This window comes from Hyperolius riggenbachi, chromosome 10 (genome assembly GCF_040937935.1).
Source record: "Hyperolius riggenbachi isolate aHypRig1 chromosome 10, aHypRig1.pri, whole genome shotgun sequence".
In the NCBI taxonomy this organism is placed as follows: Eukaryota; Metazoa; Chordata; class Amphibia; order Anura; family Hyperoliidae; genus Hyperolius; species Hyperolius riggenbachi.
In genome coordinates, this window is record NC_090655.1 from 63,478,251 (window position 1) to 63,497,374 (window position 19,124).

The window sequence follows — 19,124 nt, forward strand, 5'->3', positions numbered from 1 at the left end:
CCAGATTTGGTAACTCGAGATTTGCACAGGTTTTCCTAAGTAATTCCCCTGACACCAAGACGAAAGGTGTGGCAATCATTCTCTCTAGACAGGTCTGCCTAACCCAGATTCAGCAGCTCTCAGACCCGGGGGGGGGCGGTTCCACATATTAAAGGGCATACTTAATCAGAGAAAAGTGACGCTTGGCACTTTTTGGCACCAAATTCGGGGCAGTATACTTTTCTTGAGCAGTTCCTAACTGAACTTGATGCTTTCGCTGAAGGCAGTGTGATCATAGGCGGAGATCTGAATGTGGCGCTGGACCCTTCATTGGACTCCTCCACTGGTAGATCTACCACCCCACACAGACTCATCCAGAAGTGTAAATTAGCGCTTCAGGCACGTCAGTTAGTAGACCCGTGGCGTATCCTGAACCCGTCTAGTCGCGAATATACCTACTTCTCACACCCCCATAATCTTTATTCGCGTATTGATTACATTTTCTCCTCACACAACCTGCTATCAGAGGTTGTTGAGGCAGACATCTGTACGAGAACAATTTCGGATCATGCGGCTGCAACAATATCTTTCTCTATTCTGGAGAAGAGGAGGGGTCCAATGAATTGGCGACTAAACACATCTTTATTAAAAGATAGGGAGGTGAGCGAGAGAGTAAGGGGCGCCATTGAGCGGTATTTCAATACCAATGACACAGAAGATATGTCCCCAATGTCACTTTGGGCAGCACATAAATGTGTTATCAGGGGAATCCTTATCCAGGAGGGGAGTAGGAAGAAACGGGTGCAGAATGAAGCAATAGAAAAATCTCTCTTAGAACTACGTAGGTTAGAGCTGCTTCATAGAAACTCTCCTCCTAGTGGGGTCTTGGACGCCTTGAAAACCGAAAGGGAGAAACTGAAGAGCTTATTATTCTCCAGGGCACGGTATGCTGCACAACGCTGCAAAAGATATTACTACGAATATGGAAATAAATGTAGTACCCTACTGGCTAGGGCCCTGAGAAAGCAACAAGCTGCAAACTACATCCTACATATCAACGACGCTGCCTCAGTCAAACACCATAGGACAGCCTCTATAGCTAGAATTTTTAAAAAATTCTATGCAACTCTGTACAATATTTCGGTGGAGTCCCCCGGGACCCCCCGAGCTACGCAGTTATCCAAACTAAAAGATTACTTAACCCAGTCCCAGATGCCGGCCCTGTCAGAGGATGAGATTAAGGAAATCGCAGACCCTATTTCTATTGAAGAGCTAAAAATAGCAATTTCCCAAACTCCCACTGGCAAAGCCACAGGCCCCGATGGGTTCCCGCTTGACTACTACAAGCATTACCCGGACTTACTCCTCCCATACCTACTGAAAGCTTACAATTCACTCTCTGATGAAGCCAACCCCACGTCCTTCCCGAATGATATGCTGCTCTCTCATATTACAGTTATTCATAAAGCTGGTAAAGACGCCTCGCTTTGCTCTAACTATCGCCCTATCTCCCTGCTGAATATTGACCTCAAGCTATTCGCGAAGATCATAGCAAACAGATTGTCCCCCTTCATGGGAAAACTGGTCCATTACGACCAGGTCGGTTTCATCCCAACACGTGAAGCTAGGGATAACACGATACGGACACTGGGGGCGATACACTGGGCTCGGTCAAAGGGCTCACCGATGATGCTTCTTTCCACTGATGCGGAGAAGGCCTTTGACCGTGTCCAGTGGGACTTTATCCAGAACACCTTAAAGCATATCGGTTTACCCCAATCCATGCTTTCATATATCATGGCCCTATACTCAAAACCCTCAGCACGTATCAAAATTAATGGCGAAATGTCAGACCCATTCCCTATCACAAACGGAACTCGCCAGGGCTGCCCGCTCTCCCCATTCATATTTGCCCTCACCCTAGAACCCCTTTTAAGGACTATACGAGCTAATAATGATATCGGTGGCCTTCATCTGCCATCTGCAGAACATAAAATCGCTGCCTATGCAGATGATCTGCTTTTTTATGTGACCAGCCCCCATATTTCCTTACCAAACCTTCTGAAAGAATTTGATAGATATGGTCAACTGTCTAATTTCAAAATTAATCTCAGCAAATGCGAGGCGCTGAATATCAATATAGACCCAGAACTCCAACAGAGGCTGGAAGTGAATTTCCCATTTAGATGGTCAGCCCGGGCCTTAACATACCTTGGCACTAAAATTCCTAGTAACCCCGACGATATATTACAGCTTAATTATAAGCCGCTCTTAGCTAGGGTAAAATCAGATTTACAGCGATGGGATATCTCTAAATTTTCTTGGTTCGGACGTATTAATATAATAAAAATGAACCTGCTCCCTCGTTTCCTTTACCTTTTCCAGACCCTTCCTGTGGCAGTGCCGGCTACCTATTTTAAAGAAATTAGACAATGTTTCCAACGTTTCATCTGGCAGAGTAAGCCCCCGAGATTGAGATACTCCGTATCCATTTTACCCAAGGAGAGAGGAGGACTGGCCATTCCCAATCTACAGCTCTATCATGCAGCGGCGACCCTGGTGCGGATAGTGGACTGGCACAGGCATGACTCTCTCAAACAATGGGTCACAATGGAACATGACCTATCACACCCCTCACTGAAACATCTGACATGGGCTCCGGATAGGGCCGTTATATCGGGCATTACGTACCCTTTGGTCTCTCACACATTGCACCTATTCACTAAATACAACAAGAAGGGCCTGTTGTCTGAGTTCCCTTCGCCCTTAATACCAATATTAGATAATCCTGGATTCCCTCCAGGTATGTGCAAGAGGGCATACTTACATTGGCGAGGGAGCCAAACCTTAAGAGCGGGTCAATTGCTGAGAGACGGGAGATGGCTGGATTTGGGTCCTCTTAGGACTCAGAGGAAAAACCCTTTATTAGATGGTTGGCCTCTACTACAATTTAGGCACTTCCTCCTGAGTCTGGGATCTAGACAACAACTTTCCCGTAATCTTTCACAATTCGAGGCACTATGTTCTGGTGAAGGCTATATCACCAGAAGCATATCCCAGATTTATATGGTGTTATCCTCCTATGGAGAATCTGCTTTATATTTACGCTCTAGGTGGGAGGAGACATTGGGCACTGTTTTCTCTGACTCCCAATGGCAAAAGGTGATCATTCTTGCCCAAAAGACATCTATGGCTGCTCATATACAGGAATCAGGCTACAAGCTATTCTCACAATGGTACCGCACGCCGGTTAAACTCAATAAAATATTTCCCTCAGTGAGCCCCCTTTGCTGGAGATGCGGATCACAGCGGAGGACGTTCTTACATATTTTTTGGAGCTGCCCAAGCCTCTCCACATATTGGGAGTCTGTGAAGACAATAATGTCCAAGATTACTGGAGTAGAACCCTCTATGGATCCATCATACTACCTGCTACACAACACCCCCAGAAGCTTGAGCAGATATAAAAAATCACTATCCAAACACTTGATAAATGCTGCTAGGCTGCTCATTGCCCGGCACTGGAAATCTACATCCGCGCCTACAGTCCAGGAGTGGCTTCTGGAGGTTCAACATCTCAAAAGGATGGAGAACCTTACCCAGTCCATTCACGATAGGGAGGAGCAGTTTAGCCGTACATGGGCCCCCTGGCATGAATACGAGGAAACAGATGAGTTCGCACAATACACACACTCAGGAGGGACTGGTTAATCTTTTCATTCAATGAAAACCGGGGGTTTGGCATACGTGGACATTGGGACATATCCAGACGGAAGCTTCGTGGGCCCTGCTCTCTCTCCCCCCCTCCCCGCCCTTCACAAAGGCTTACTCACACTACCCTACTGACTTTTAAAAGGCTGCAAGTGTACACTCCTGTCTCGTTATTCTTTGTCTTCTTTTTTTTTTTTTCTTCTATCCTTTTCCTTTCTAGAGACTTTCTTCGTCTCTACTGTTAGTTGTTTTGTATAAGTAGAGAAGCTCAGAGCCAGAGGGAGGTGATACCTTCTGTCTTCCCTCAGGCAAAAATGCCTTACCGTGTAGCTTGAACCTCTAGGGCTTAATTTTTCCTAATAAAAGGCAGGGTCTGGGAGTGTGTTCCCTTAGGGCCCCGGGCCCACCCGAGTTTCGAATCTTCCCCTATGGGGAGCTTAGGAAAGAGGTTCCTCTGGGATACACATGGGGGCAGCCGTGTGGTTTTTTCTTGGCTACCGGTTTAGCTAATACTTTTGCTCTTTGCCTGATTTATTTCATAAGAATAAATGTATGCCTATCTGTTGTCCATACTGTGATGCAACTATTATCAGGTCGACACTGACAGTTGACCATTGCCTATGTTCCTTGCTTTTATACATAGTATGTGACTTTGTGTTGTATGTTTTAAAAAGTTGTTAAATAAAGAATCTTTAAAAAAAAAAATACACCCCAAAACACATTATACTACTTCTCCTGAGTACGGCAATACCACATGTGTGGCACTTTTTTACAGCCTAACTGCGCTAAGGGGCCCAAAGTCCAATGAGCTCCTTTAGGCTTTACAGGGATGCTTACAATTAGGCACCCCCCAAAATGCCAGGACAGTGAACACACCCCACAAATGACCCCATTTTGGAAAGTAGACACTTCAAGGTATTCAGAGAGGGGCATGGTAAGTCTATGGCAGATTTCATTTTTTTTTGTCGCAAGTTAGCAGAAATGGAAACTTTTTTTTGTCACAAAGTGTCATTTTCTGCTAACTTGTGACAAAAAAATAAAATCTATGAACTCACCATGCCTCTCAGTGAATACTTTGGGATGCCTTCTTTCCAAAATGAGGTCATTTGGGGGGTATTTATACTATCCTGGAATTTTAGCACCTCATGAAACATGACAGGTGCTCAGAAAAGTCAGAGATGCTTAACCTCCCTGGCGGGTTTGTTAAAATCCGCCAGGGGGCAGCAAATACCTTTTTTTTTTTTTTTTTCATGTAGCAAGACAATGTCTCGCTACATGATAGCCGCTGCTGAGCGGCATCCCACCAGCCCCTCCGATCGCCGCCGGCGAACGGAGATCAAGAGATCCCGTTCAAAGAAAGGGATCTCTTGGAGGGCTTCCCTCGTCGCCATGGCGACGGGGCGGGATGACGTCGTGACGTCAAAGGGGAATCCGATCCACCCCACGGCGCTGCCTGGCACTGATTGGCCAGGCAGCGCACGGGGTCTGGGGGGGGGGGGGCGGCTGCGGCAACGGGTATAGCGGCGGATCGGCGGGCAGCGGCGGCGACCGGAGGTTACACGCAGCTAGCAAAGTGCTAGCTGCGTGTAACAAAAAAAAAATTATGCAAATCGGCCCAGCGGGGCCTGAGCGGTGCCTCCCGGCGGCATAGCCCGAGCTCTGCTCGGGCTTACCGCCAGGGAGGTTAAAAATGGGAAAATTCACTTTTGGCACCATAGTTTGTAAACGCTATAACTTTTACCCAATCCAATAAATATACACTGAATGTTTTTTTTTTTTATCAAAGACATGTAGCACAATAAATTTGGACAAAAATGTATACAGAAATTTTACTTTATTTGAAAAATGTCAGCACAGAAACTAAAAAAAAAAATCCTTTTTTTTTGACAAAATTCATGTCTTTTTTATGAATATAATAAAAACTAAAACTTGCAGCAGCAATCAAATAGCACCAAAAGAAAGCTGTATTAGTGACAAGAAAAGGAGGTAAAATTAATTTAGGTGGTAGGTTGTATGACCGAGCAATAAACCGTGAAAGCTGCAGTGGTCTGAATGGAAAAAAAAAAGGCTCTGGTCCTTAAAGAGAACCTGTACTGAGTAAAAATATTTAAAATAAACACATGAGGTAACTTCAAATGAACATTAAATAGTTACCTTGCCATCAGTTCCTCTCAGAAGCTCACCATTTTCTTCTGACAATAATCCCTTCCAGTTCTGACAATATTTTGTCAGATCTGAAATATATCAGTTGCTGTCAGTAAAATATCGGTTTCTGTCAGTTATAGCTGAGAGGAAAACTGATGCACCAGGTAATGTCCTTGTTTCCCTATGGCTCAAGTGGGCGATGTTACAGTTTAACTGTGTGCTGACCAGAAAGCTGTTATGGGTAATGGCCATTTTCAAAATGGAGGACGGAAAATTCCCTTGATCACAGCGAACAAATAGGATGCGGGACAGGAGAAAGACACTGAGGAGTAGACTACATGGAAGGTAAGTATGACTTGTGTATGCTTATTTTGACTTTTAATTTTCAGTATAGGTTTTCTTTAACCACTTAAGGACTGCCCCCAGCCGATGGGCGGCGGCAAAGTCCGGGCCCAAACGACCGCAATACACCCATCGGCGGGGGCGGCTGCGGGAGTGGCTATGCGGCGATCGCGTCATTCGTGACGCGATCAGCCGCCGGGGACTGGCTCCGCCCACCGTTCGCTGTAACCCGCCGGCCGTTCGGAAGCGCCGGCGGGTTACTAGCACCCGGATCGCCGCTGCACGTATGTATAATAGGCTTTGTAATGTATACAAAGCCTATTATACTGGCTGCCTCCTGCCCTGGTGGTCCCAGTGTCCGAGGGACCACCAGGGCAGGCTGCAGCCACCCTAGTCTGCACCCAAACACACTGATTTCCCCCCCCCCCTCCCCGCCCCCTGATCGCTCACAGCACCCCTCAGACCCCCCCCTGCCCACCCCCCAGACCACTGTTTGCACCCAGTCACCCCCCTAATCACCCATCAATCACTCCCTGTCACTATCTGTCAACGCTATATTTTTTTAGTCCCTTATCTGCCCCCTACTCCCTCCTGATCACCCCCCCACCCCTCAGATTCTCCCCAGTCCCCCCCCCCCTCAGACCCCCCCCCCCGTGTACTGTATGCATCTATCCCCCCTGATCACCTGTCAATCACCCGTCAATCACCCCCTGTCACTGCTACCCATCAATCAGCCCCTAACCTGCCCCTTGTGCAGTGTTTACATCTCTTCTCTCCTCTAAACACCCACTAATTACCCATCAATCACCCCCTATCACCACCTGTCACCCATCAGATTAGACCCTAATCTGCCCCTTGCGGGCACCCAATCACCCGCCCACACGCTCAGATTTCCCTCAGACCCCCCCTTATCAATTTGCCAGTGCAATATTTACATCTGTTATTCCCTGTAATAACCCACTGATCACCTGTCAATCACCTATCAATCACCCCCTGTCACTGCCACCCATCAATCAGCCCCTAACCTGCCCCTTGCGGGCAATCTGATCACCCACCCACACCAATAGATCGCCCGCAGATCCGACATCAGATCACCTCCCAAGTGCAGTGTTTACATCTCTTCTCTCCTCTAAACACCCACTAATTACCCATCAATCACCCCCTATCACCACCTGTCACTGTTACCCATCAGATTAGACCCTAATCTGCCCCTTGCGGGCACCCAATCACCCGCCCACACCTCAGAACGCCCTCAGACCCCAGCCCTGATCACCTCGCTAGTGCATTGCTTGCATCTATTTCCCCCCTCTTATCACACCTTGAGACACCCATCAATCACCTCCTGTCACCCCCTAGCACACCTACCCATCAGATGAGGCCCTAATTTGCCCCGTGTGGGCTCCTGATCACTCGGCCAAACCCTCAGATCCCCCTCAGACCCCCTTCCGATCGCCTCCCCAGTGCATTGATTGCATCTATTTTCCCCTCTAACCGCCCCCTGAGACACCCATCAATCACCTCCTGTCACCCCCCTAGCACTCCTATCCATCAGATCAGGCCCAAAACATCCTGTCATCTAAGAGGCCACCCTGCTTATGACCGGTTCCACAAAATTTGCCCCCTCATAGACCACCTGTCATCAAAATTTGCAGATGCTTATACTACTGAACAGTCATTTTGAGAAATTTGGTTTCCAGACTACTCACAGTTTTGGGCCCGTAAAATGCCAGGGCAGTATAGGAACCCCACAAGTGACCCCATTTTAGAAAGAAGACACCCCAAGGTATTCTGTTAGGTGTATGATGAGTTCATAGAAGATTTTATTTTTTGTCAAAAGTTAGCGGAAATTGGATTTTTATTGTTTTTTTCACAAAGTGTCATTTTTCACTAACTTGTGACAAAAAATAAAATCTTCTATGAACTCACCATACCCCTAACGGAATACCTTGGGGTGTCTTCTTTCTAAAATGGGGTCACTTGTGGGGTTCCTATACTGCCCTGGCATTTTAGGGGCCCTAAACCGTGAGGAGTAGTCTAGAAAACAAATGCCTCAAAATGACCTGTGAATAGGACGTTGGGCCCCTTAGCGCACCTAGGCTGCAAAAAAGTGTCACACATGTGGTATCGCCATATTCAGGAGAAGTAGTATAATGTGTTTTGTGGTGTATTTTTACACATACCCATGCTGGGTGGGAGAAATCTCTCTGTAAATGGACAATTGTGTGTAAAAAAAATCAAACAATTGTCATTTACAGAGATATTTCTCCCACCCAGCATGGGTATGTGTAAAAATACACCCCAAAACACATTATACTACTTCTCCTGAGTACGGCGGTACCACATGTGTGGCACTTTTTTGCACCCTAAGTGCGCTAAGGGGCCCAAAGTCCAATGAGTACCTTTAGGATTTCACAGGTCATTTTGCGACATTTGGTTTCAAGACTACTCCTCACGGTTTAGGGCCCCTAAAATGCCAGGGCAGTATAGGAACCCCACAAATGACCCCATTTTAGAAAGAAGACACCCCAAGGTATTCCGTTAGGAGTATGGTGAGTTCATAGAAGATTTTATTTTTTGTCACAAGTTAGCGGAAAATGACACTTTGTGAAAAAAAACAATTAAAATCAATTTCCGCTAACTTGTGACAAAAAAAAAATCTTCTATGAACTCACCATCCTCCTAACGGAATACCTTGGGGTGTCTTCTTTCTAAAATGGGGTAATTTGTGGGGTTCCTATACTGTCCTGGCATTTTAGGGGCCCTAAACCGTGAGGAGTAGTCTTGAAACGAAATTTCTCAAAATGACCTGTGAAATCCTAAAGGTACTCATTGAACTTTGGGCCCCTTAGCGCAGTTAAGGTGCAGAAAAGTGCCACACATGTGGTATTGCCGTACTCAGGAGAAGTAGTATAATGTGTTTTGGGGTGTATTTTTCCACATACCCATGCTGAGTGGGAGAAATATCTCTATAAATAGACAATTGTGTGTAAAAAAAATAAAACAATTGTCGTTTACGGAGATATTTCTCCCACCCAGCATGGGTATGTGTAAAAATACACCCCAAAACACATTATACTACTTCTCCTGAGTACGGCAATACCACATGTGTGGCACTTTTTTGCAGTTTAACTGCGCTAAGGGGCCCAAAGTCCAATGAGCATCTTTAGGCTTTACAGGGGTGCTTACAATTAGGCACCCCCCAAAATGCCAGGACAGTGAACACACCCCACAAATGACCCCATTTTGGAAAGTAGACACTTCAAGGTATTCAGAGAGGAGCATAGTGAGTCCGAGGCAGATTTAATTTTTTTTTGTCGCAAGTTAGAAGAAATGGAAACTTTTTTTTTTTTTTTGTCACAAAGTGTCATTTTCCGCTAACTTGTGACAAAAAATAAAATCTTCTATGAACTCACCATGCCTCTCACTGAATACTTTGGGATGTCTTCTTTCCAAAATGGGGTCATTTGGGGGGTATTTGTACTATCCTGGAATTTTAGCCCCTCATGAAACCTGACAGGTGCGCAGAAAAGTCAGAGATGCTTGAAAATGGGAAAATTCACTTTTGGCACCATAGTTTGTAAATGCTATAACTTTTACCCAATCCAATAAATATACACTCAATGGTTGTTTTTTTTATCAAAGACATGTAGCAGAATAACTTTCGCGCTCAAATGTATAGGAAATTTTACATTATTTGAAAAATGTCAGCACAGCAAGTTAAAAAAGTAATTTTTTTGCCAAAATTCATGTCTTTTTTGATGAATATAATAAAAACTAAAACTCGCAGCAGCAATCAAATAGCAGCAAAAGAAAGCTGTATTAGTGACAAGAAAAGGAGGTAAAATTCCTTTAGGTGGTAGGTTGTATGACCGAGCAATAAACCGTGAAAGCTGCAGTGGTCTGAATGGAGAAAAAGGCTCTGGTCCTTAAGGGGCGAAAAGACTGTGGTCCTCAAGTAGTTAAAGGGGAACTGAAGAGAGAGGTATATGGAGGCTGTCCTGTTTATTTCCTTTTAATCAATACCAGTTGCCTGGCAGCCCTGCTGGTCTATTTCTCTGCAGTAGTATCTGATTAAAACCAGAAACAAGCATGCAGCTAGTCTTGTCAGATTAGACTTATAAGTCTGAACCACTGAAACACCTGATCTGCTGCATGCTTGTTCAGGGGCTATGGCTAATAGTATTAGAGGCAGAGGATCAGCAGGGCTGCCAGGCAACTGGTATTGTCTAAAAGGAAATAAACATGACAGCCTCCATATACCTCTCTCTTCAGTTCCCCTTTAAGGGGCGAAAAGACTGTGGTCCTCAAGTGGTTAAAATAATATTCTACTCCAAAGTTGGAATTGACTATAAGAAATAACTGTTAAGAATTCACTGTTAAAAATAACTGGTGAGGACTGTTGGCATGTTGTAAAGTCTATGGCAGGTTATCGGTTGCCTGGCTGCTGATCCTATTCCTCCAATACTTTTAGCCATAGGCCTTGAACAAGCATGCAAATCAGGTGTGTGTGAGCAGCGCCATATGGTTCTCACTTAACCATTTCAGCCCGCTGGGACTTTTCACCTTATGCATCAGCAATTTTCACCTCCCATTCATTCACTAATAACTTTATTACTACTTAAAGCGGAATATAACCTTGCATTTCAACTTTGCTCTAAAACATTATTTACAGCATATTATATTCAACCAGCATTTTTTTTTTACTAGACCAGCATTGGAAGGGTTACACATTAAGCTTTAAAGTTCCGTGGATAGAAATGCAGACACATCCGAAGTTTAGATAGATAAATTTAAGTAAACACAATGTAACAAGTGTGGAATGTGACACACACTGACTGTGCAGGAGCTGGAGGACAGCCAGAGAGTTTGTTCACCACTTGTTACATTGTGTTTACTTAAATGTATCTATCTAAACTTCAGATGTGTCTGCATTTCTATCCACAGAACTTTAAAGCTCTGTGTGTAACCTTTCCAATGCTGGTCTAGTAAAAAAAAAATGCTGGTTGCATATAATATGCTGTAAATAATGTTTTAGAGTAAAGTTGAAATGCAGGGTTATATTCCGCTTTAACACAATATATTGGTCTATATCTTGTTTTTTTCCGCTCTTTTTCCACTAATTAGGCTTTCTTTAGGTGGTACATTTTGCTAAGAATTATTTTTTTATAAATGCATTTTAACAGGATTAATAAGAAAAAATTGAAAAAATGCATTATTTCTCAGTTTTCGTCCATTATAGCTTTAAAATAATCCATGCTACCATGATTAAAACCTATGTATTTTATTTGCTTATTTGTCTCGGTTATGACACCATTTAAATTTTGTCCCTATCACAATGTATGGCACCAATATTTTATTTGGAAATAAAGGTGCATTTTTTCCGTTTTGCATCCATCACTATTTACAAGCTTATAATTTAAAAAATGTTCGTAGTATACCCCCTTCAAATGCATATTTAACCTCCCTGGCGGTAAGCCCGTGCTGAGCACGGGCTAAGCCGTCGTGGAGCATTGCTCAGGCCGTGTTGGGCCGATTTGTACACTTTTTTTTTGTTGTTGCACGCAGCTAGCACATTTGCTAGCTGCGTGCATAATTTGATTGCCGCCGCCGATTCGCCGCTGCGTTAGAGGCCCCCCCCCCCCCAGACCCCGTGCGCAGCCTGGCCAATCAGTGCCAGGGAGCGCTTTGGGGTGGATCCGGACTCCCTCTGACGTCACCCCGATCGTCGCCATGGCGACGGGGGAAGCCAAACAGGACATCCCGTTCTGAACAGGATTATTTCCTGTTTGCGGAGGGTGTGGGGGGATGTCACTGCATAGCGGCTATCATGTAGCTAACGCTAGGCTAGCTACATGATTTTAAAAAAAAAATTCAAGTGCTGCGCTGCCCTCGGGTGGTGTACGCCAGGGAGGTTAAAAAAGTCAGACCCTCAGGTAACCATTTGTCTTTTTTTTTTTTTTTTTATTGTAATTTTTTTTCCATTAATTTTATTTAGGTAATATTTTGGTGTGGGAAATAAACAGTTCATTTTTAATATCATTATATGTGTAAATTGTAATGTAAAAAATATGTAGATGTAGTTTTACTATTTGGCCACAAGATGGCCACCTTGAGTTTTTTTTTTCTTGTGCTTCTCGCTAACCGGAAGCACAAGGAGGACGCGGAAAATTTTACGTGCAGAAAGACTGAAACCTCTAGTAAGAGCGCTTCCGGTTTTCTGCTGGGGACGCGGATCTGTGATCGGGAATCATGTTCCCATTCACTGATCCCAGGGCTACCGGGGGACAGCACGGGGGCACGCCCGTGATCGCGCGCCGAAACGAGGCACCGCAGCAGAGCAGTCGCCTGGACAGGAGCATCACATCCGGGCGGCAGAAATAGGATACATCCGGCAATTAAAAAAAAAAAGTTTACTCACCTGCGGTTTCTTCCATCCCCTAGAAGTCTGTTAGGTCCCACGGCGCGTTCTGAGACAGGTGTTTGCTCTCCCCTCTCTGAACTGCACAAACGCAAAGCGCTCCTGGCAACACGAGAGGTGTGCACAGAAGATCCCAAACCAAGCGGGCCCCGATCTTACGGTGGGGAGAGCGGAGGCCTGGTTTAGAGCAGAACCATGCCGTGGGATCTAACAGACTTCTAAGGGCTGTAAGAAACCCCAGGTAAGTAAAACTTTTTTTTTTTTTTTTAATTGCTGAATTTATCCTTTAAAAGTCAAATGGTTTGAGCAGGATGTGGAGGTTCCCTTCTTTATTTTTGTTTTAAACAATGCAAATTGCCTGTCTGTCCTGCAGATCGCAACACACACAATTACTCACTCCCAGCTATAGCGATTCCCTACCTTTATCTGGTCAGCAGGCACCAGTCAGCCAATCAGGTGTACTGGCATATACCCTTTGCCTTCCATACCAAATATAGCAGGAATTGCATAAATTAGATAGCATTCAGGTGGGAGGCTTCGGTTGGACGTAATTGTAGATTACATATTTTACAGGGGCGCCCCGTGTAGGCACATCTCCCACACGGTCCCCTACCTAACCACTCACCTGCCAAACGCATCCTGGAAGCTGCAAAAAAGAAATTTAATATCACGAACATTGGTTCGCACGACAGCCCGTGGCTTGTCCTGCAGATCCTCTGCCTCTGATACTTTTATCCATAATCCCTAAACAAGCATATGCAGATCAGATGTTTGGAGTTTGACTGTATTTGTCACATGCTTGTTTTAGGTACATTTATTTATTTTTATGATTCAGGGACTACTAATGCCTGAAAGATCAGCAGGAAGCCAGGCAACTGGTATTATTTAAAAGGAAATAAATATGGCAGCCTCCATATCCCTCTCACTTCAGTTGTATTTTAAGGCACGTGTAGTAATCTACAAGCATTTCTAGTGTGAATCTCGTAAATAGAGATATTTAATGAGCTGCTAATAATGACCTTACATGCAGACTTAGATCATTTTCAGCCTTGAATTGAGCCAATCAGATGCTCTGGATCCCATAGAACCTTCCTGATTCCCCCTTCATCTCCTCGTTCCCCTGCTGTCCCTGTTCAAATTTCCCACCGGCTGTGTCTTCGGGTTTTTTTGGAAAAGCTTTGTAGATGTACTCAGAGACATGGGTATTTACAGATGAGCCTCTCCAATCTGCACACCTGCGAGTCCGCAGTACAGAGCCACTCGTCTTCAGAAGTACAAAACATTCCAATGAAACCCAAAGGCCTTTTCAACATTAAAGTAGCATCACTGCAACAGGGACCCGGCGGTGGAAGGAGGGGTTCAGAGAGAACTAGGAAGGATCTCAGGCAGCAGTGTCGAACTCAAATGCAAAGTAGGCTGAAATTGAACACAGGGACCTAGTCGCGGGCCAACCTCAATGTCTACTGGCCACCTTCCTCCCTTATAAAGTCCCCTGGTGTCTACTGGCTCCAACCCCTATACAGTTACTCATGGTCTAGTGGTCCTCCTTCCTCCCCTATACAGTTCCCTAGTGTTTAGTGCCCCCCTCCAAATGGCTTCCCTGGTGTTCTATGGCTTCCCCTCCAATATAGCTTCCCTGGTGGTCTAGAGTGGGCCAAACATAATGCAAAGTGGGGAAACTACTTGGGGGCCAAATTTAGTGGCTCTGAGGGCCAGATTTGGCCTGCGAGCTGGAGTTTGACATGTATAATCTAAGGGATCCACAGCTTTACCTCTTCTTAGATTATGAAGGATACCTGTAGCCACCAATTTACATACCTAAGGCCAATTTAGGGGTTAGCTACTTAAATAGTGACATATGACTGAAATGGAGATGTTGACTTGGGAGCCCCTCTGAGGGACACTTTATAGACTACACTGCATAGTTAATGTAACAAAGTGCTGCACTGAAAGTCAGCGCTATATAAAGGCTCAGTTTTCATCCTTGCCTTTGCTTGGCCAGGAACTGGCTCAAGAAATATTGGAATGATGGTGAATCTGTATCCTCTCTGCAATGAAGATGTGCTAAACCCATCGTATTTACAGTGTCATGATGAGTCCAGCACTAAGAAAAATAAACGGAAACCGTTTGACCGGTGACAGAGAGCGAAGTAAGATATTTTATGTGAAAGTTGCCCAGCTTTATCCGTCCCCGCACTCTGCTGGTGTCTGTGTCGCCTTCTGATCATTCGCAGTATTTCTCCATGCTGCCAGAACAGCACAAGTTCCAAGACATCTGCAGACACTTTCCCCGACCTGTTGCACAGAAGTTGTCCTCTCGCCACGTCTTTTGATTTGACTTTAATACTGTTCCGTCTCAGTTATTGCTTGTGTTGTTTCTGCTTCCGGCGCCATAAAAGTTACGCGGCAGGATTCTCAAACACGGCTAAATTAATTGAGCGTTGTGGGGAAGGGGACAGCTGAGTCTGGACTGGTCTGGTCCCCATACAAAGAGTGAACTTTGTCACTGGGGTTGATTCATTAAAACTAAAGAATATAAGTGAACAAACGTGGATTGTTTTTGTTTTATTTATTTTTTTAGAAAAGTGTCAGCAAAAGTTTGCAACATTTGCTTCAGGGTCAAATTAAAACATAGTAAACACTGCTGAAAGATCAGCTGAGAAGTTTCTCTGCTCTTACAATCATTTACAGCATTAATGGAGTAAACATTTCAGCTAAAATGTTAAAGAATAGATCGACTTACCAACCCCTAGTAGTCTATCTGGTCCCTCTGTGTAGTTCCGTTGCCTTCCAGTGCGCTGGTAATCCCTCCGAAAGATTGTCGGGCTATTGCGAATGCGCTGCCATGTCCACACACCTCTCTCAATTGTACCGCCCTTTAAGTCTTTGTGCATTGCGCAAACGCAGAATACTCCTGGTCATGAGAGCTTGATCGAGAGTTGCGCACAGACCCACATGCGCAATAGCCTGTGATCACAGCTGTGGTCAGCGATCTTTCAGAGGGGCTAGCGGTGCACTGGAGGGCAATGGAATTGCATCAGGGGGCCAGGTAGACTGCTGGGGGCTGGAAAAAGCCCCAGGTAAGTAAATGTATCCTTTAATATTTAGCTAATTTAACGTTATTCTTTAATATTCAGCTTGGCTGTCCTTTAATGAGTCCCAGACTTCTTAAAGATAATTTCCTGGTACTGATGTATGTGATTACAAAGCCAAACAAAAATCTAATTTACTAACCTTCCAGCTTGTCGCTTGTCTTACTATATTCTGATACAAAGCAGGTGACAGCTGAAACATTTGACACCTAACATGGAAGTTGAAACATTGCTTTCATATCCTCCATAGGTGCATAGCTGTGCATCAAGGCTAATTCTATGTAATACAGTATTATTTGATTCTCCATAAGGAAAATGTATTCCGTAACTGCTTTTACACTTTCCGATATTAAAAAAAAAAAGTTATTTGCATTTTGCAGGCTTTATGTTAAGATAACCTAAGGAGTAACTCTCGTTCTCTTGTTCTTGCTTTCAGAATCATCCAGAACCGGTTGCTGTTGGTTGTCCTGGCTGTTATCATCGTCTTTACCATTGTTTTGGCAATTTACTTCTCTTTCCGTGGACACTGACCTGCACTGTGTGTGCTGTACGGCCGGCGTGTATCTATCATCTACCTGCACTGACAGAGCTCTGTGGAACAATACTCTGCACCTGCAGGACTTTACCTAAACTGGTGCCCACGGTGGACCTTCCAATTCTTTGACCCATGTCATCTATCTATAACTTTACCAGACTGGGTAAGGCTACTGAGATTTATTGGCCAACTCCAAACAAAAGCAATCATGTCAGTTACAGGTGGGCACCATTATGTTGAACCATCTGCTGGCTTCTGGGACTCCATTGGAGAGATTTCCCAAAATCCATAAGCGTCTTCTCCTCTCCCAAATGGTCAGACTGTAGTAGTTTGTGTTTCTACCTCTCCCACAAAGTTGTGTAGTGTATGTTTCCTCCTCTCTCACAATGGTGAGATCTTCCTTCAGTAGATTCTTTTGTCTCCTCCTCTAACCCACACTAGTGAGATTTTCTTCCCTTCCAACAGTAGTGAGATTTTACATATGGTAATTTGAGTCTCTAACCCACCCACAGTATTGAAATTTTGATGTGGTAATTTGCATCTCTGCCCCTCCCACAGTGGTGAGGTTTTCCTGTAGTAGAATGTGTCTCCACCTGTTCTCACAAACCGTTCATAAAGGTCTCGCTCTCTCACAGTTGGACTCCCCAAATAGTTGTTTATGCTACATTAGAGACCTGAATCGGGCTGGTTATTATGCATGTTACCCAAAATGTGGGTTGAGTTTGAGTGGCTTTACTCCAATGAAGACCCCACTAAATTTATATAAAATTATATTTTCAGGCCACGACTCCCAGTGCAAAGCATGCTTTCAAACCATTCTACTTTCTTCGTCCACAGCTTATGCAGCAGAGGATACAGAACTGGGAATACCTAAATGATCTAACCAGGGTCTTTCTCTTCACTTTGCCTACAGTGTCGGTACCTGTGAAGGGAACCACGGTAACATAACGCAATTATAGGATGGATGGGAGAGCTCAATACAGCGCTCCATAGCCTGACTAGGCAGTTATACCCAATCCTAAGCACTCTTGCCATAACATTGCACAGAGGAAGGGACGCTATAGGATTTGAAGGCAGATGATTGGTCAGGCAGCACATTTAACCCTCTGTATAACATTACCGGCGTATTTAAGGAGACACTAAAATTTGGCTTTGTAATGTCTGCTGCAGCAGCAGATCGATGAATCCTCTAATTCTCACAAAGATCTCCTACCACTCGACTCCCCAAACTACCTAAGAAGCCAGCAAAGATGTCGGCTTACCAGCAACCATGCAATGCTTAGATATCAGTTTTGAGTGGAGTTGACCTTTAAATCTTCATAACTGTGGTACCATCTCTGGGAAGGACTCACAAACCCAACTGCTTTGTAGGTGTGACGTTGTATATTTCTTTGTGACCTTAATTCCAATTCTTATTTAATTGTTTGTTGTCAGGTTCAGTGATTGCCATGTGGATCTTGTGCTAATTACTCCGGTGAAAATCTTATTCTAAAAGCAAATAACATGGAATGAAAAAACAACCAAATCTGCCTGGACAAGTTCCCATTTTTAGCATTCTCGTGATGCAAATTTGATTTTATAGTTACTATGCACAACTAAAATGTCTACAAAAATAACCCCATTATGATCTGCAACAGTGTGTTTTTGATGAAAGATAATGTTTCCTCGATGGTGTTAGGTTTTGAGCTGCAAGACTGATGTAAACAAAATTGTTCCCTGATCTGATAATCACTATAGAGGAACTGTAGTGAAAATAACATTGTTCATCGTTTACAATATTCATTTATAAATTATTTAGTCAGTGTTCGCCCATTTATAATCTTTTCTCTCCCTGATTTACATTCGGAAATGTATCACAGGTGGCGACATCTTTAGTTCTGTCAGGAGATCTGTACAGAATATTTGTTACTGAGCGTTCTATGCTTCTTACTTGGCAGTTGGAAAAATCTGTTATTTCCCACAATGCAGCTGTCAGGGCCATGACATCACACTGTGGGAGGGGTTTCACCACAATATCAGCCACACAGACATCCCCGATGATCTATTTGAGAAAAGGTAAAGCTTTCTCATGGGAAAGGGGGTATCAGCTACTGATTGGGGTGAAGTTTAATCCTTGTTTAAAGTTCCTCCTTAGCTATGCTGTTAATGAGCAGGATTTGGTTGGAGAAGGGCGTAACCATAGCACCCGTGACCCCGGCCATTGTGGAGGGACCTGGGAGCTGGTGGAGAACCATTGGTAGCAGGTCCAGCCCTTGCACCAGGTATTAAAGCACAATCACATGACTTTCCCTTTTATTTTTACAGTCGGACAGGTACTCTTCAGTTTGTATAACTGGCTTCTCCCCCATCCCAAAAACGAAAATTTGATTAATTTTTGAAGAGCTAGAAACTGGATGGTTCTAACCATCCCTTTCCACTGAAGGACTGAACTTTAAAGTGAGTCTTTCATGTTTGCAGCATTACTGAACTTACAGTAATCTGCTGCTGGAAAGGAAAGCCCCACTCTTCAGATTAATTCATGTTTAATGTACTGGGGGCACAACACCCCTAACATTTGTGGCATGGGACGAGCTTAAAGAGAACCCTGCGAGTGTTTGTGAAATCATATTGGGACACAGAGGCATGTTCTGAATAGAATGACCAGCCTCTGTGTCCTTCCATTGTGCCTCCAGCCGACCCCCCCAGATTTTGCTGTCCCCCATTTTAAAAACCAGGCTAGTGACACGCAGATTGTCGCTAGCCTGCTATTTACCTCAGCCTGTCACTCATCGCCGCCCCCCGCCTTTTGTATAGAGCAGCTCCGCCGCCTGTATCCCTTCCCTTGCCGCCTCCATAAACCGATTGGAGGAAGCTTACGGAGGCGGGGAGGGAAAGGGACACAGGCTGGGGAACCCCACCATAC

General features: G+C 44.5%; 1 protein-coding gene across 4 annotated transcripts in view; it reads left to right on the forward strand.

The window, feature by feature from the left end:
* Positions 1–19,083, forward strand: part of VTI1A (vesicle transport through interaction with t-SNAREs 1A) — a 565,329-nt gene extending 546,246 nt beyond the window's left edge. For 2 of the 4 annotated variants that reach the window (XM_068256575.1, XM_068256576.1), the window contains one exon: positions 16,124–16,207. Coding sequence is in view for 2 of the 4 variants with exons in the window: in XM_068256572.1 (XP_068112673.1) it covers positions 16,124–16,217 (94 nt within the window). In the remaining 2 variants the exon portion in view is untranslated. Of the gene's footprint in view, positions 1–16,123 lie in introns of all 4 variants that reach the window. The other 2 variants (XM_068256572.1, XM_068256573.1) reach the window with 1 other exon arrangement.
* Positions 19,084–19,124: the final 41 nt, after the last annotated feature.